Source organism: Pinus tabuliformis, chromosome 3_2, assembly GCF_031772625.1.
Source record: "Pinus tabuliformis cultivar Carrire ecotype Pingquan chromosome 3_2, CPIR1, whole genome shotgun sequence".
NCBI classification, from domain to species: domain Eukaryota; kingdom Viridiplantae; phylum Streptophyta; class Pinopsida; order Pinales; family Pinaceae; genus Pinus; species Pinus tabuliformis.
In genome coordinates this window covers 521640296-521660196 of record NC_142302.1, presented here as the reverse complement: position 1 = coordinate 521660196, position 19901 = coordinate 521640296, and the positions used below count along the sequence as shown (strand labels likewise).

General features: G+C 36.6%; 1 protein-coding gene across 3 annotated transcripts; it reads left to right on the top strand.

Moving 5' to 3' along the window:
* The first annotated feature begins 7637 nt into the window (after positions 1 to 7637).
* Positions 7638 to 10545, top strand: LOC149181612 (protein transport protein Sec61 subunit alpha-like). Of its 3 annotated transcripts, none has more exons than XM_089418359.1 (4): positions 7638 to 7772; positions 8077 to 8368; positions 9074 to 9458; positions 9794 to 10545. In XM_089418359.1, the coding sequence occupies exons 3-4, from the start codon at positions 9109 to 9111 to the stop codon at positions 10014 to 10016; spliced, it is 573 nt and encodes a 190-aa protein (XP_089274485.1). In that variant the 5' UTR covers positions 7638 to 7772; positions 8077 to 8368; positions 9074 to 9108; the 3' UTR covers positions 10017 to 10545. The 3 variants fall into 3 exon arrangements, with proteins under 3 accessions (XP_089274485.1, XP_089274486.1, XP_089274487.1); XM_089418360.1 differs by having other exon boundaries at positions 7640 to 7772; positions 8125 to 8368; XM_089418361.1 differs by lacking the exon at positions 7638 to 7772 and having other exon boundaries at positions 7788 to 8368; positions 9794 to 9933; positions 10017 to 10545.
* The last annotated feature ends 9356 nt before the right edge of the window (positions 10546 to 19901 follow it).

The following is a 19901-nucleotide window of genomic DNA, read 5'->3' as shown; positions in this document are numbered from 1 at the left end:
AATATACCTGTCAAATGCATGTCCATGAATATAACATGTATCCACATAATGTTAGAAAAAATCAAGGTTAAGAAGAATTCCTTCATGTAAAACACTCATTTGTTTGGAATTAGGGTTTCCAAACATAACCAAAGGAATTCTTACCCAATTCCATTCTTTTACCTTTTTCCTTATTGCAATCAAGGCTTACTATGCGTTGTCGCATCACCCAACTGTTAGTTATATAAACACATAAATTATTACCTTGTCACGCTAATAGAAAACACATTTCCTGCAACTTCTAACACATGTCAACACATGTTTCACATATCAAGGTAATCATATCTATCAATTCGAAATCAACCTTTATCAGGACTAACAGTCACATCATAATCCATGGTCAACTCATAGCCATTAGTCATAATACATAATGCTACAACTATCACCTATCATACTCAAGTACATGTCAGCTATCTCAACTCATATGTATCAGCACAATCATCTTAAAACAATATCATTTGAACACATATGCATATTATGAAATTCATCAAACATTAAGCCAACTTGTAACATACCATGTTAAATATATCAATTAGACAACTTAATCAAACAGTCAAGCACCAAATATACAAGATAAGAAAAATCATACCTTACTGTGTCTTAAGGGAGGAAATATTGTCTTCACAATCAATCTAGTCAGCATGTATAACTTCACAACATATCAACTCAAACATAAATAAGATCATGATATCCAGAATAGTCACTAGCTAACAGGTCTACATCATAAGTCATACACAATTATCATTCGCATATATGCAAAGTCAATCTATATTAGTACAACACCACATCACTAATATGTCGGCTTACACCTGAATATCATAACCAAACTATCTGCATAGGCCAATCCAATTTAGTATGATACACATGACATCAAGATCTTAATGAAATAACCCTAATCATTAAGTTACTAGCATATCACAACCATACGCTATATATCACGTTCATTGATAACATATAACCTAATAATCAAGTTACTAGCATATAACAACCATAAGCTATATACCATGTTCATCGATAACGTATAACCTAATCGTCAAGATAACGATCATATAACAACAACAAGTTAACCTATAACATACTCATCAATCAACATATAACATAATCATTAGGTTATCTAATATAAATCAATAGCAATGCATACAACTACACGTTACTATCATCCTTGACTATCTAACATATGTGCATATAACTACACTAATCAACTAACATCTATCATGAATGTAACCATAACATCAAAAGACATCTACATAAACCTAATGCATATGACAATCCTTAACTTACATACCTGCATGCCAAAAACACAATACCTGTATAATGATCTGCTCTTACCCCAAAGTCTAATGTTGCAACCTCATTATGATGATTTGAATCTCCTACTCTATCTGAGCCAACACATTAGCATCATAACAACCAATAGCATCCTGATGACCTAAATTGCATACCTTGATTTCAGAAGGCATGTTTGACCTACTATTCACGCATAACTATAACCAAGACCATACATGCATAACAATTGCATATATACATAATACATGAGGGCATACTCCATGACAACACCTTCAACCTTCACATGGAGACATCACTACAACCATGATCAACACCATGTAAACAGAAAAGCACATGGAATACATGCATAAGGAACACATATGCAACCAACATGAAAGCATGATCAACACACAGTCCAAGGAGAGTGCAACTATGCTCTGATACCACTTTGTAACACCCTCCTCCGACATCTACCCAAGAAATCGACTAGTTGGGGTAAACATGTGATGAGAAGCCACCATGATATGATATGACCTCCTAGGTAACATTAAGGAAGTGGAACCGATGGAAACACACCATACAGACATCCAAAACCATCAACAGAACCCTCAAAAGATGAGACAACCACTCAGACAGCCTGTCCCTGGGTCCTACTATTGTTTTAGGTATCTTGGGCCATAGTCTCTCTCACAGGCCTGCCTATCAGTGACTGTTGACCAAAATTGTCAGTGATATGCCAACGACTATAGGATTTCGGCCACTTTTTCAGGCCCAGATCCTAGGTCACTGCCTGGAACTAATTAATCTCTTCAATTCAATGAAGTAACACGGAAATGAAATTACTAAAGAAAATACTTGTTCAAGACCTTGACTAGATCCCTACTAGACATGGCAAGCATTTCGTCAAACATATCATCGACATGTAACCTACAAGTGTAAACAACAGAATTAAGTGTAGGGATCTCATAGTTATCTTAGAATTGTTATGAACCATTTTTCCCTCATGCCATTTGTTGCATTATCATCTATTAGGTCATAGACACATTATCCATTCACATATGGGTAGAAACATGATGAGAGCCATACATAACTGCTGTCATAAAATGTGCATATAACCAGCATAATAGGAATAGAAATACAATAAACATGAGAGCCATCAAATCCATAAATACATCAGTAACTTTACACATGGAAATCAAGGAAAGGATTCCTCATTAATGAATGCAATGAACCAACCAGAGATGGGACTGCCCCGTTGTACCTGACCATAGAATGGTTGAGCCAAATCTCTCTTCAGCCATTCATCCCCATGCCATATTCCAATCATGAATGTGGGATCTTATAGAACACATCAACCAAAACTCATTCAGGGCTTCCAGAGGCCATCCACCTCAACCGATCAAATAGTGATTCCATCTCATGGTCAGACATCACCAAAAACAATCATAAGATTGGTATCCATTCAAGCCTTCTAGGGCTTCCAGAGTGTTTGTTCCCACCAACGCTTCCAGGACTAGTAACTCAACCCACAGCTACCACTGGGATTCCAGAGCGTTTGTCTAGCCAAGGCTTATAGGACTAGTAACTCAACCCACCAAGGGATTCCAAAGCGTTTTTCAACCAAGGCTTCTGGGACTAGTAACTCAACCCAAGCTGTTACAGGGCTTCCAGAGCATTTGTCCAACCAGGGCTTTGAGGAACTAATAACTCAACCTACGCTAAGCAATCATGAGAACCAACCAAAAACAAATCATGAAAGTAAACCCACAATCACCTTGGATATTCGAGAAATGGAAAGGCTAGGCAACCCACTGTCAATCAGCACAACCTCCATGCTAATGACATAACACAACCAAAAGTCCACATGCATATGGCATGCATGCTAGAACTAGTGAACACATCATATATGCAAGCTGGTACCTACACACAAATATGATGCAGCTGCTGATCTCGATGCATTTTTGCACTTTCCTGCTCTTCCTTTGCCTTATTGCTCCAAGAATCCAAATATGCCACACCCTCCAAGAGTATTCCAAGAAAACTCGAAGTCTCCAAGAGTATGAGAAAGAGAGAGAATAATGAGAGAGAGCACGAACACTGAACTGACCAAGTCTTGCCCACTGATCCTCAGAAGCCTTTTTATTAATGAGTCCTCTATTTTCTTCATTTTCCATTATTTTCCTTCAATTTCCTCCTCACATGCAACATGTAACCTTTCACCTTCCTTTTCTCCTAATTTCCATTATTTTCATCAATAAATGTGCCAAAATGCCTCTATAATGCCTTAACCATTGCCTTCGCCAATTTCCTTAGGCAGAAACAACCAAATGAACACCCACTAGGATGTCCTGCCCACCATTTAGCTTGGAATACGTGTCCCATCATCCGTGGTATTTATATATTTTTACATGGAATTTTCACCAAGGATGTTACAACACTTCCTCTCATGATCATGTCAATGACCTTGAGTCTCATAATTAGTGCTCAAAATATTTTAACAATGTCGATATCCTTACTTGGGAGAAAAGGATATCCTTGGGATGCCAAATGTGGTGGATAAATGAGTTGGTTTGAGACATTGATACCTAGAAGTAACCTTTATAGCCCAAGGTTCAATTTTTCTTTCCTTACCATGTCAAGAACAATAGTCCCATACTTAATGATCAACTCCTCTAATGTCACCAATATCCCCACTATGAGGTGAAATAAATGCATTAGGAAAAATAAGTTACTCGTGAAAGTGTAAACATGTCATTAGGAAAACATGCATTATTAAGAATGTGTACTCCCTCCATGGAAAATTTTAGGGGCTAATCTTCGCCCAGTGGGCTAATTTTCCATGATTTTCCCACAAAATGATTTGCCAATTTCCAATTTTTATAAAAGACGATTCGCCCAAATTTTAGAATATAAAATTATTTTACCTTAAAAATCGCCAACATTATATAGAGACTACATATATAATCATTATAAATTTGAATAATTTTACAAATATATCAATAAACATTTTATAGTTTGCATATTAGGGATTAGTGAGATTTGCCAATGTTTTAAACTTCAAGAAAATTTTCCATCCTTAAAATTTTCCTTGACTCCCTCTACAGTGCCTGCACATTCTTCCCATTAGTTTTTTTTAATGGGAGTGGCAATTTTAACATGCTAGTTTTCTAGTTTAGTTGCCTCAAATTGAGGTTTTGTTTTGGGTTACAAATACATGAAAACCTCCATTTTTCTTAAGGTCCCTGAATATGTATATTTTTCACTTTGTTTCTATAAGCTACACAAATCCATCATCTATGAAACTAAACACAAGTATAGAGTCAACTATATAAAATTAGTATGGCCAAATCTATAAATGTGTGTAATTTCATGGATGATGGTTTTATGTAGCCTATACAGATTAAAAATAAAAATAAAAAAATTGAACTGTGTGTGTACATAAACAAATTTATGTGGGTGTGTGTGTGTGTGTGTGTGCGCGTGCGCATGCATCTGCGCATTGACATCTATGAAAATCTTGAAATACATACATCTTGTATTTTAACATTATTTTTTATTAGGTCAATCATTTTATGAATAAGTGATACATTGAACTAGGATAGTTTGAGATCTAGAAGAAAACATTAAGTGACTGTCATAAGGCCCTAGTACTTTGCACTAATGCAAGGCTCTCTAGTCTCAAGTATATAATGACTTTTGTAATTTAAAATAAATATAAAATTAACATTATAAAATTTGGAAAAATATCTCTACAATGTAATTATACAATTTTTAAAAGAATTTTAATTATTGAAGTACTAAACCCCCATATTAATAGAAAGACATGCATTATATTTTGCATGTCAAATAACATACCACTATTAGAAAAGCTCATATTTCATGTAGTGATATACAAATCATTAAATTAAAAATTATATATTTGGAATCTAAATTGCTATATTTATCAAAATTGCTAAATCATATATATTTCTCTAAAATGTTATTATTCTAAGTTTTCGTTCCCACTAATGCATCATGTGAAACCAAAACTTTTTTGCACCCACCCCTTATATCTACTCATATTTCCTTGTCTTGTAATAAGCAATTAGTAATTGCATTATTATAGAAATTGACTATCACATTGTTGTTATAGTGAATAGGTTTTTTTGGCTTCCATCATTAATAAAAAAATTTGACACTCACTGGAATGGTCTCTATAGTCTTTGGTGTGATATTCAAAGCATCATACATGTTTCTCACAACTTAGTTGAGCATTAGAGAAAGGAACAAATTAAAATGTATATGCATTTCATTGGTTATATCATACAATATAGGAGGACTGTGAAAGAAATATATTAGGAAAAATAAGTTACTTGTGAAAGTGTAGACATGTCATTAAGAAAACACACATTACTAACAATGTGTACACCCTCTAGAGTGCATGCACATTCTTTCCATTATTTTCTTTTCGGTGGGAGTGACAATTTTAACATACAGATTTGCTAGTTTAGTTACCTCAAATTGATGTTTTTATATGAGTTACAAATGCATGAAAACCTCCATTTTTCTGAAAGGCTCTCAATATGTCTATTTTTCACTTTATTACTATAAGCTAAGAAAATCCATCATCTTTGAAACTACACACATGTGGAGAGTCAGCTTTGTAAAATTAACATTGCCAAATCTATAAATGTGTGTACTTTCATGGATGATGGAGCTATGTAGCCTATATAGAAAAGAAATGTGAAATATATATGTGTGTGTGCAACCTATACATAAAGAAAGTTATATATATATATATATATATATATATATATATATATATATATATATATATATATATATATATATATATATATATATATATATATATATATATATATATATATATATATATCTGTTTTGGCATCTATTGAAATCTTGAAATATATACATTTTGTATTTTTAACATTATTTTTTATTTCCTTAATCATTTTCTCAATAAGTTATACATTGAACTAGTATAGTTTGAGATCTAGAAAAATGGCATTATGCCACCCTCTTAGGGACCTAGTACTTTGCACTAATGCAAGGCCCTCTAAGTATATGATGACTTTTATAATTTAAAATAAATATAAATTTATATCATCAAATTTGGAAAAATATCTCTACAAAAAATCAATCCATAATAATGTGCTCTCTATATTTAAACAGTTTTAAAAGAAATTTAATTATTTGAGTACACATCCCACATTAATAAAAAGACATGCATTATATTTTGCATGTAAAATAACATACGGGTATTATAAAAGCTTAAATTTCATATAATAATATACAAATTTTCTAAATAAAAATTATATATATTTGGAATCTAAATTCTATATCTATGGAAGTTGCTAAATCATATATATTTATCTAAAATGTTATTTTTCCATGCTTTGTTTGAGACTAATGCATCTTGTTGAACCATAACTTGTCTGCACCTACCCCTTGGATCAACTCATATTCCTTTGTCCTGTAATAAACAATTAATAATTACATTGTTGTAGAACTTGAGTATCACATTGTTGTTCTTGGTGGTAATAGGTTCTTTGGCTTCCATCATTAATAAAAAAATTTGACACTCGGAATGGTCTCTAATCTTTGGTGTGATAATCAAAGCATCATACATATTTCTCACAACTTAATTGAGGAGAGAACGAAACAAATTAAGATATATATACATTTCATTAGCCATAACATCCAACGTAAGATTCTTAATTTGAAATATTTTTCCTGAAAATAAATTTACTAATTTACTAATATCTTTAGTAAACATTTGGCATCACCATGTTTTTAGTTACAATCTGCACTTGAAGTTAAATTTACTAATATCTTTAGTGAACAATTGGCATCACCAAGTTTTTAGTTACAATCTGTACTTGAAGTGAAAAGAGTTATTAGTCCTTGCCTGGGACTAATAGCGATTGATTCAGCGTTGACGGCGTATTAATCCTTTGTTTGACCAAAAATATTGATGTGGATCACAATTTTAACCAAAGTTTTCATATTAAAAAATAATATAAAATTTATTTTGTAATTGCTGATTGGCCAACAAAGTTGAGGGTCTTATTGCAGGCTTCACAGGTTTCAAGACGGGTAAAAGTAAGATATCCTAAGTTTTTGGTACCTCTTCAGCGTGTCCTTGCGGCAAACTTTTCTGATATCCAAAGTTTTCAAGTGCAAAAGATATTCAACTTTTCTGCTATCCAAGGTTTTCTCGTGCAAATTTTTTTTATATCCAAACTAAATATTCTGGTGCAAAAGATTTTTATATCCAAACTAAATATAATTCACTGAAGATTTTTATATCCAAAGTACATATAATTCACTGACACGAACTTCGGAGAGAATTTACTGCCACATGGCTATCTGCATGCGGAAGCTCTAGTGGGCTTTCTGCATGCGGCAGCTCTGGTGCTATCTGTAGGCGAGCAAGTTGATTTCTCATTATGAGTCATTGTTCTCAGGTAGGCCGCGCCCTTTTTTTGGAACTGGTTTCTTTTATAAGCGAGGTACTTCGATAATATGACATATAATTTCTAGGTTCTGGACTAGGGTTTCGACCATGAGGCCAAGACTCTGTTATGAGTTTTCTCGCAATTGCTAGAGTTGGAATATCAAATGTTTCATTATCTGTTTTTAGTTCAGCCTCCTCCATGGCGGTTGCCAAAAAATATTCTAATAGTTTGTTACAGTTTGTTGTAAAATAGTTTGATGCGTGTCCAATATTACAATTTGTTGTAAAATTGTTTGACGTGTTTCTGTGTTTAGCGTTGTTGGGTTGGAGCAGAAATCTTAATTTTTATTACTTGGCGGAAGGCAGGACAGACAGAATTCTCTGCACCTGGGCTCCCTACAAGTCGGAAACCCTTGGCATGCGCATCCATGTTTGGTTTCGATCGATGGTTCTGCCCTTAACATTTCAGGTTTTTAAGGGGTTTCACGCTTAATTCTGAACGTATAGGGGTTTTAGGAGTGTTTACGCTTAATTTTAAGGCGAAATCAGTGCAGATCGGCGATCTCCGGCAGCAGATCTGGAGTTTTTTGGAGCTATATTTGTAAGGTATGTACGTGCCCTTATTTTTTCTGCCCTGTTTTTCACGAATTATAAATTATATTCAATTTCCTGATTCGACATTAAAAGATTATCGCGGAAGTCCCCTGGCGTGTGCAATTTGAGCCCTCTCAAATCATTAGTCTGTAGCTTCTTTGAATATCCAATGTCCCCTGAGTTGTGTCTGTTTTTGAAGTTCACTTATTGAGTAGTATAAACTAGTTGTTAACCTGATTGGTGTGTTTTGAGTCTTTGGAAACATGAGCTTTAAGGTTTTCATTTGAAAATTTTTCTGCAAAATTCTCAGGGTTTCATCCTTTTTTTTGGTTTTTTCGCGTGAATAATAACTTCGTTTCTAGTTTGTTTTTCCTGTCTGTTTAAGTCTACGTTGACGACCTTTGGTTACAAATCCACGATTAAGGGGTATCTATTTCATAAAACCACAAGACTTGCACTTCATTTGCAAATTGGGAATGTTAACACATCAACATGTTCATTGGGAGATTGAACCCAGGTCACTGCGTAAGGCACACTTGATTTACCTATTGACTACAGCCCACATGACCTCCAGCTGTTTGAGTTATCTCGTTTTATCAATACTGCCATGGTTGTTGAATGTAGTCTCACTGTTGTTATAGTGCATTATTATGTTGGCATTTTTGAGAGGGATTTGTCATCTCAAGGTAACAATAGACTGTTATTGCGTGTCAGCAGCTTGATATCTTGGGTTTCTCTTCCGAGAAGAAAAAATGCCAAGTGGTGGCAGGTTTCGGGTGCTTCATCTAGTGAGGCCGTTTCTGTCCATCTTGCCCGACGTCCAGACAGCTGAAAGAAAAGTGCCCTTCAGAGAGAAGGTTCTGTACACTGTAATCTCGCTTTTTATCTTTTTAGTATGCAGTCAGTTGCCCCTATATGGCATACATTCAGCAACTAGGGCGGATCCATTCTACTGGATGCGTGTAATTCTGGCTTCTAATCATGGAACTGTTATGGAGCTTGGTATTACCCCAATCGTTACTTCCGGCCTAGTAATGCAGCTTTTGGCAGGATCCAAGATAATTGAGGTGGATAACAGTGTTCGTGAAGATCGGGCTCTTCTGTAAGTATTGTGGCCATTTTTTGTTATAAGACAGTTGATTTTGAGTTCTCTTATGATATCCAAATTTTGTTGTTCTCGCTAGCCTCCAAATAGAGCGTTTTTGAGTGACTTGCGTGGTTCGTTGGAAATATCGATCCATATTTTCCACGATTTGCAATGAGGTCTTCGAATAATGTGTTATTTTTCCTTATGATGAGGCTTTGTTATGACGTAACATTGCAGTCCATATTATTCGCTGTTGCCATTTCATAAGATATTATATTGAATACAAAAGATTTCTTTCTTTTCTTTCCTTTGCACATTTCAACTCTTAGTGTTTGGTTGTTTTGATGTAGTCATGGGGCTCAGAAGTTACTCGGTGTCCTCATCACGATAGGTGAGGCAGTTGCATACGTGCTGTCTGGAATGTATGGTGACATCTGGGACCTCGGAGCTGGCAATGCCATCCTCATTATTGTCCAGCTCTTTTTCGCTGGTATAATTGTGGTAATATTGGATGATCCAGTGCTGTTAGTTTCCTTCAAACAAGTATCAATTACTAATTGTTGTCATGAATAGGTTTTCACAAAAGGATATGACAAGGGTGCTATTGTCCTGATGGCTTCAAGAGCATCCAGAACAGAGAATCAAGATGCCATTGATGCGGAAATTGTTGCGACGCTCGCGGATACTAACGAGTTCATACAGTTATTGACAAGTTTGCTCCTCTCTTGCAGTTGCATATCATGTTAATAATATGACTTCTTTTGCTTTATCCTAGCCTGAACCTTCCCAGTAAGTAGGTAAACGGAGTTTGTATGAGCCGCACAAAATGATAGAGAATGAATGAGATGAAGATTTCGAATGCTTGCTTCTAACCGTGCATCAAAATTATGACCGTGCTAGAAAGCACAAATGTGGAATGACTGATAGGAATTGATGTTGCTCATGCAACTGATGCAGCAATAAGTGCTTTGGACATAGTCGAGTCAAGAAACTGGCCCCATAGCTATTTTGTTACTATGTAATATTGACTTATATGAATTATTAATTTTTCAGTCAAGATTGAACACAACATAATGTTTATTAAGGCTGAATTCAATAAATGATTTTGTGCATTAATATTTGCATTCACTATTCCAAGTTTTGTAATTCCCTGCAGACCCCTGCAGGGACTACCGCCACGGCAGTGGCTCCTTGTTAATTAAGGGGCTATCTCTGGTCTTCATACCTTCAAATGTTTTTATAGGTTATGTGAATGAAAATTTTCCTTTGGATGAATTTTAACCGCTTTCTTCTCTTGTGAAAACTAAACTTGCTTCCAACATATCATTTAAGAAAGAAAATTCTAAACCAAATATCCACAATTGCCAGTCTGGGATAAACCGCGATCATTACAAATTCCTGAATATATTGTCAATGAGAAATAGACCACAATCTTTATATGCATTACAAATTCCTCAATATCTGAAATGACAGAAGTGAAGTCAATTATTTCACTTCAGCCCTATTCACTTTTTGTCTTCCTTCCCTAAAATTTCCTGAACCTTTCAAAATTCTGTAATAAAATTAATCAAGTTAATTTCAATAAGAATAAAGAAACCATTAACATGTCTTTCCAACTGGCGAACTATCCTTCTTAAATGTTATAACATCTGACGGTCCAATTCATGGGGAGTGGTTTCGGGTTTCCAATGGACCGGGATGATGGTCCGCCCCAGCGCGGCCACAGTATACGAACTTGGTGTGTTTCCGGTGGTTCCAGGCTGACCCAAACCCAAGTGACCTCAGCGGAACCACGCAGGGTTTTCCTGGACTACCTATCCAAGTGAAAAATGTAGAATTAGATCCAAAGGCATGGATTCATGTATTGTTTTGGTGGTCCCTTTTCCCATTGGTATTGAAGAAGACGGGCCATGTAGAATAATTAGACTCTTCCCGTATCTCCCTGTATCTAATTTCCAAGAACCCTGTCTTGTGAGGGTTCTTGGATTTTGTGTATGTAATGGGATTGTACTTTTTGGTGAACAAAAGTATGTTTCTCAGTGGAAAAAATATTCCCACACAGTTTTTGCAGACTGTGATGGAAAGTAGACGAGGAAAACACAAGTCACACGACATAAACTTCTATTAATAAATATTTTTCGCATACATTTTCTGAACTGCAGTTCGTTTGTCACATTTCATATACTGAACTGCGGTTGGTTTCTCTTCTTGCTTCTTAGTTTTAACACTATATTGTTGAAATCGTAATTTCAACGCAGCGGCAACATCGCCAGAATCCGTTCAGCATACACGCCTGGAACTTCTCGGACCAGCTTTCCGATGAAGGAATAATCCAGCAAGGAGCTCCGAGAAAATATGGAGCTGACACGTGGTTTACCACTGACGTAACGCAACGTAAGTTTCTCGAGAGGTATTGTTCAGTCATATGATGCCTTCCGATATTCTTGTGAGCCGTCCGATCTGACTGATCGTCCTCCACCATTGATTGTCCGAAGCTGCACACCTGCATACGACCAATGTCAATTAAATGCTTTGCGTGGTGTGAAAAATTAAACCTGGTTGACCGCCTGTTCCGTCTGAAAAGAATTAAATGGAATTAAACCTGGTTCGTAAATGGTTGGTAAAACATTGAATTTCAACCACAGAGAAGTATGGGCATATATTATATGTTCCTTTTAAAAAATGAGCGTTGACCATATGCATTAAAAAAGGCCACGGTAGTTGAATGCATTATATTGAGTTTTTAATATAATGAGCCAAATATATATGCTCATGTGTGGTGACCATTAAAAATGTGAAGTGCTCCGGGGTTGACATATGTGGACTATTGTAAAAGGAATAGTGGGGGCAGCGTAGGTTATATAGATGGTAAATTGTATGCACAGTGTGTATGGTGAAAAGAAGAACGCATATGAGAGTGCGTAAAAACAGTTTTTGCAGCAGCAGAAAAAAGGTGTGTTGAGTTGCAAGAAAACTATGGTGATGCACAGCAGTGCATAAAAAATAAAAAAAAGGAGAACAGGGGAGCGCACATGAAGCAGGTGAAGACATTGCACAGTAGTGCATAGATTTTTTTTATGTATTGGATTTGCATTGAAATGCAAAAGAAAAAGAAAAGAACGCATAAGTTTTTTTTATGTAATGTGAAAACCCAGGAATGTAAAAAAAAATATTTCACTCAGATGTAAATGTAAATTTATTTTACAGCATCATGTGTAAAATGTTTTTCACAGCAGTGAATGTAGAAAGGGTTTTACAGCAGTAAACCCAGCACAGTAATTTCTCAGGTGAAAACAGAGTTTTGATGGGTGAAAGTAATTTTGGTAAATCCCTCTCAGCAAAGAGGATGAATGTTGTTTCAGGCTTTATATTTTAATCAATAGAAATGTTTTTTATGGCTGTGTAATACTCTGTTATGAGTCATTTTGTTTTAAGAGGTTCCCTATGCAAAGATCCTGGAACAAAGGAAATAGAGCATTCCTCTGTTGTGTTTATATGTTTGGTTTTGGTATTTCCCCATTAAAAAATACCCAACAGTGGTATCAGAGCTAGTCCAGGCTCTTTGAAGACTCAAAGAAGCTGAAGGAAGGTGTTGTTGCAGCAGTCAAACTTCTCCAGCAGTGTGAAGACTCAGCCAAAAGAGTTAAGGTATTATTCAAAGCTTTCCTTTCTGTTACTGTGAAAGGAACAGTCAGTGATTTTAAAAAAAACACAGTCAAGTATTTAAAGCCTAGATAAGAATGGCAAGGTCAAAGAAGAAAGCCTCCAATCCTGCTAAAAATGTGTCTCCCTCCTCTACTAAACTAGAAGGCAATCCATTAGAATACATTTTATTTGAAACCCCAAAGTTTGATGGAAACTTTGATGTATGGGAAATAATGATGAGGGCTTTCCTAATGTCTGAGGGGATTGAAGTCTGGGAGTCAGTGATTGATGACAGCAAGATGGATAAAGAATCCATGGAGTATGATGCACAAGCAGCAAAACTAATCTTGGATGGACTCCCTGATTCAGTGAAGAGGAATCTAGGAAAATATACATCAGCAAAGGATATTTGGGACAGACTGCATGACCTTCATGCAAAGGGAGCACTGACCATGACAATGAGTCAAGAAGAACCCATCATAGAAGCTGAGAATGAGAAGGTTGACCTCATCAAACTTCAAGTAAGAGAAAGGGATGAAGAGATTGCCAAGCTTAAGAAGGAACTTGACCAATGCAAGAAGAAACATCATGAAGAAGTCATATCCATGACAAATCAGCTGAATAGTGCAAAGAAGCAAGCAGATGTCTTGACAAGTGAACTTGAACAAAGACACAAGAGAGTGAACAAACTTGTAGAAGAGATTGGACAGTACAAGGTAGAGGTCTCCTCCCTTAAGTCCGAACTACAAGAAGCCAAGGAGCAAGCACAAGGAGCTGAAAAGAAAATGGAGAGTAGTCAAGCAGAAATCTCTAAAATGAAGATAGATATTATCTCCTTCAAAATAGTAGCAGCTGAAGCTACTCGTAGCAAAGAAGAAACTGAGGGACAACTATCAAAGAAAAATAATGTATGTGAAAAGTTGGAAGAAGAGATTGTCCTCCTCAGAAAGAAGGTTGAAGGGATGAACAAGATCATGAAGAGCTCTCAAGCTTTGGATGACATGCTCAGCTATCACAAATCCCCATCTGATAAATCAGGACTTGGGTATGTAGGTGAACCCTCAAACAAGGATGAGGATGCTTTAAGCAAAGGAGATGTGAAGAAGCCAGAAAGAGATGGTGATGCTCCTAGTTCCAGCAAAGGCAAGGAGAAAAATGAAGGCTGCAATAGAAGAAATCCTGCTCCAAGCAGAAAACCAGCTCAAAGAAGAAATGTAGCTGATGGCAAAGAGGCAAGATGCAATGGTTATCATCAAAGGATCTCAAGGCAGCAAGGCTTCAGAAGTACATCAAGGAAACCTCCATCTCCCAGGTACCAAAGTTCATTTTATGGTTATTGTTATGCTTGTTCAAACTTTGGTCATATGGCAAAAGACTGTAGAGCATTTCATAAAGATAGATGTTGTGGTCTTCGACAACCTCCAAGAAACAATTTTAGAAGAAATCATGAAATGTTATTCATGAACAATGTTGAATGTTTCAAGTGTCATAACGTTGGGCATATGGCACGAGACTGTAACTTAACATGGGCTCCTATGCAAGCTAGACCCATGCAAAAGAAGAAAGTTACACAAGTATGGAGAAGGAAGGAAAGGCAATCTGAAAACCCCTTGAACTCCCCAGTGGATCTAAATTTGTTTTGAGAAGAGTCTGCCAAAAGAAGACAAGCATACACTAAAGGGGAGCTTGAATTTTTTTGTTTGTTGAACTGTATTAACAGTGATTTGTTGATGGAGGATGTATTGCAGCGCAGCAGTTGCAAATGAAATCTTTGTTAATCCCTCTGAAAGGTAATATGCAGCAGTGATGAAATCAGCAATGTTTTTGCTTTGTTTTTATGCAATATGCACAGAAATGCATAAAGAAGAAAAGATGGCAGCGCTGAAATGTAAAGAGCAGCAGCGAGATAAGAGAAAAATGCAAAGCATGAAGACCCTCACAGCAGTGGGAGGACAAAACATAAAACAACAGTTTGAAATTTTTTTTGGAGCACATGGATTAGAATGAACAGCAGTTTTGAATTTTTGCATGGCAATGGAAGGTAGTTTCCTTTTATGTAAAGTGAGAGAATATACTCACAGCAGAGTGAGTATAATACACAAGAGAAGGAAATGTTTTGTATTGGGAATGAAAATGCAAAGCAGTGAGAAGAAAATGAGAAGAAGGCAAAACGCAGCAGAGCGTAAATGCCCAGTGGCTGAGAATGCAATGAAATTTTTCACACAGCAGTGAAAAATGTAATTTTTTTTTGTATGCAATGCAACATGCAAAGAAATGCATAAAGAAAAACATGGACAACAGATTTTTAATGCACATGGGTGAATGATAATGTGTGGCAACAGAAAAATGAAAGGAACTGCACAGCAGTGCATTTTGAAAATAAAAAAAAAGAAGATGAAGATTGTGTGAAGCAAGGGTGTAAATAAGAAAAGGCAGCAGCCTGTGTTATTTTTTTTGTGGAGAATGAAGTGCCAAGAGTATGGGCACACAGCAGTATGATGAAACAAAAGGCAGCCACAGTGCAAATTGCAGAGTCAACGCAGTAGCAAATAAAAACCCAGGGATGACAGTCTATGGTTATGGGTATGGACAGCAGTGAATATGAAAAATGCAGCAGCAAGAAGTTATGGACAGCAGCATGATGGCAAGAAGGAGAAGCACACAGAAATGCAAATGCGAAAAATGCAGCAGCAAGAAGTTTTGAACAGCCGCACATGCAAAAGAAATTTTCCTTACAGCAGTAAAGGTAAATGTAATGAATTTGTTGTTCATTGAATCGAAATGCAATATATGCAACAACAATGTAAATTTGTAAATTGGGACAGTGTAATTGTTCCAGAAAAGACAGAGTATTTTGTCTTTGAAAAGTGCACAAGCAGTGCAAGTGTAGACACAGTAAAGAAGATGGCACAACAGTGCAGCAGAGAATATGCAGCAGCATAAAAGAACAATGTAATGAGTTTGCATACACAGCAGTGCAATGATTGTTTGTTTTGGAACTGCATTTGAAGCAGTCATTTGGTGAAACCCTCTGTTAAAGAGGAAGGTGCTTTTCAGCACATTGTCATTAGTGAATCCCTCTATCAAGAGGATGATGCTTTTCAGCATAGTCACAGGTGAATCCCTCTGTCAAGAGGAAGGTGCTCTTCAGCACATTGTTATGGTGAATCCCTCTGTCATGAGGAAGGTGCTCTTAAGAACAGTTTCAGGCTAATCCCTCTATTAAGAGGAAGACAAATTTGTTGTTTGTGAACTGCATCAGAAGCAGTTGGTGAATCCCTCCATGTGAGGAAGTGTTTGGGTAAGATTGAATGCCCAGTTGTTGAAATTAAAGGGGAGTGTTGAAATCGTAATTTCAACGCAGCGGCAACATCGCCAGAATCCGTTCAGCATATACGCCTGGAACTTCTCGGACCAGCTTTCCGATGAAGGAATAATCCAGCAAGGAGCTCCGAGAAAATATGGAGCTGACACGTGGTTTACCACTGACGTAACGCAACGTAAGTTTCTCGAGAGGTATTGTTCAGTCATATGATGCCTTCCGATATTCTTGTGAGCCGTCCGATCTGACTGATCGTCCTCCACCATTGATTGTCCGAAGCTGCACACCTGCATACGACCAATGTCAATTAAATGCTTTGCGTGGTGTGAAAAATTAAACCTGGTTGACCGCCTGTTCCGTCTGAAAAGAATTAAATGGAATTAAACCCGGTTCGTAAATAGTTGGTAAAACATTGAATTTCAACCACACAGAAGTATGGGCATATATTATATGTTCCTTTTAAAAAATGAGCGTTGACCATATGCATTAAAAAAGGCCACGGTAGTTGAATGCATTATATTGAGTTTTTAATATAATGAGCCAAATATATATGCTCATGTGTGGTGACCATTAAAAATGTGAAGTGCTCCGGGGTTGACATATGTGGACTATTGTAAAAGGAATAGTGGGGGCAGCGTAGGTTATATAGATGGTAAATTGTATGCACAGTGTGTATGGTGAAAAGAAGAACGCATATGAGAGTGCGTAAAAATAGTTTTTGCAGCAGCAGAAAAAAGGTGTGTTGAGTTGCAAGAAAACTATGGTGATGCACAGCAGTGCATAAAAAATAAAAAAAAGGAGAACAGGGGAGCGCACATGAAGCAGGTGAAGACATTGCACAGTAGTGCATAGATTTTTTTTATGTATTGGATTTGCATTGAAATGCAAAAGAAAAAGAAAAGAACGCATAAGTTTTTTTTATGTAATGTGAAAACCCAGGAATGTAAAAAAAAGTATTTCACTCAGATGTAAATGTAAATTTATTTTACAGCATCATGTGTAAAATGTTTTTCACAGCAGTGAATGTAGAAAGGGTTTTACAGCAGTAAACCCAGCACAGTAATTTCTCAAGTGAAAACAGAGTTTTGATGGGTGAAAGTAATTTTGGTAAATCCCTCTCAGCAAAGAGGATGAATGTTGTTTCAGGCTTTATATTTTAATCAATAGAAATGTTTTTTATGGCCGTGTAATACTCTGTTATGAGTCATTTTGTTTTAAGAGGTTCCCTATGCAAAGATCCTGGAACAAAGGAAACAGATCATTCCTCTGTTGTGTTTATATGTTTGGTTTTGGTATTTCCCCATTAAAAAATACCCAACATATATTTCACATTAAATTTACTGAACTGCAGTTGGTTTTCTTTACCTTTCCTGAACTGCGGTTGGCTTCTCTTCTTGCTTCTTGGCATTAACACGTTATAGTGACCCAGTCACGGATATATATAAAGACAACACTTACTAAATATGAAATCATATAGACTCTAACCTTACTTTTGCCTTTTCTCCAGCTAACTACTCTCTACAGACCGTAAGGTTAAACTCATCACATTGCATGTATACGGAAGTAATTTACTATTTCTAACCGACGGAGCTAGGAGAGGACGATGATTGGGATTGATTTGGGCGACATAATCTCTGGGGAGGCGCACCGAATGTAGTGAGCAGTGGCCGGTCCCATTGCTGCAGTGTGACACCGCAATCATATAGATCACGAGCATACACTGATTTCTGCTATCTCGCTCCTGAAATACCAATCCTTTATTTATAAAACTGAAAGTCTACCACTTCCGGAGTCCCACGTGCGCAGAAGTCAGAGATATTTGATTCTTTATTGCGTATACAACAAAAACAAAAGTATGCATTTCCCCACTAAGCCCCATGTAGTGCAGACAAACGGCCGATATCAAAATCCAAATCATCATCAATCCTCCCGCTGATGATACATCTATTGCACTTGTTTTATATGGCTGGACATAACATGTCACGCACAATCAATCATAATTGTTACACAACAGTGGGGTCGCCATTAACAGAACACGTCCCCTCGGTTTACTGGATGATTGTATAACTTGGGTCCTGACCATTCCATCGATTCGCGTCCCTTTCAGTCAATCGAATCAAAGAGAAGAAAAGGAGGAACATCACTGGTCTTCTCTTATCGTTCGGCGGACCCGCTCCCAAGCCCTCTAATAATTCACCGACATACTTCAATTCCACCACAAAATATTAATATCAATCTTCTCTGCGCTACATCCTAGCCTGTCTCTATGCTTAAGACAGATTTGAAAACAGTGGCGACATAATGAAATTCTGTAATCAAAAGCAGATGACCCACTCCTCCAAATTCCTCACAAATTGGGTGGCCCTCTATAACAATGACTCTATTCGCCATCGTTGGATGTGCAAGCTACTACTATAGTTGAAAACACACGATACGGTAAAGGAAAACTACCTGATAAAATGAGTGGCCAGGCCCTATATAACAAGTACTGTATCGGCTAGAGACTTGCAAACTCTTACTCTGATTGAAAAGACACGATACGGAGAGAGAAAAGCAAAGTACAGCTGACAAAACAGTTCGCCGCTCTACTACTGAATTCCTGGTTGAAGAAAGACAATACGGAGAGAGAAAAACAAAGTACAGTTAACAAAACATTTTGCCACTCTCACTACTCAAAATAAAAAGGAATACTGCCTTCAAATCGTGTATCAGAAAATTATATCCTCAAATTAACCAGGTCATATGTAAAAGTGGTAAAAGGTAGTCACTTCGAATTGAAATTTGAACAAGTACCAGTCCTTGTCTCTTTGGATTTGGATAACAAGAGAATATTGTACAATGCGACATGTTGTTTACAACTTGTGCAACTTGTGTTGATTTGTAGTTGAAGGTAGTGTGCACAGAATTACTTCAACTGGTGAACTTGGTAAATCACATATGATTTTCTTTAAAATAATAATAAATTTTTTCTCTATTTTTTCTGTTTATAAATACTGTTCATTTTGTCAGGAATGAATGCTGAAAATTTAAGTGACATCATGATGGTGTGTCGCTAAGTATATTCATTTCGAGATCTTTACTGCATCACGCGAGTAAGTCCTCCACAAAAGTCATCTCAGCCCCTTTCGAGTTCTGTACTCCCTTTCTTTGTTCCTTTCAAGTTTTGGGATAGGGCCTCGCAATGAATCTTGAACGTTGATCTCCAATCTGCGGAATTTGATTACCATAGATTCCCAGCATTAGATTACACAACCTTGCTCATTTCTCCAGCGGATAACATAGGATTTTAATACACTAATCAATTTCACGTTAACATAGGATTTTAATACACTAATCAATACATAGGATTTTAATACACTAATCAATTTCACGTTAACGGACAAAAAATTCCATTTCTATTTCCATTTCGTGTCTCTTGGGACCTCCACTGATTACAGAGGTAATTTGTGCCAAGAAACCATGTTCAGGTCCAACCAGAGATTGTAACCTTG

Bases quoted from the DNA above. Each gene is read 5' to 3' on its own strand.
- LOC149181612 (XM_089418359.1), top strand. From the start codon at position 9,109: ATGCCAAGTGGTGGCAGGTTTCGGGTGCTTCATCTAGTGAGGCCGTTT. The intron at 9,459-9,793 runs GTAAGTATTGTG...GTTTTGATGTAG, and splicing joins CGTGAAGATCGGGCTCTTCT to TCATGGGGCTCAGAAGTTAC.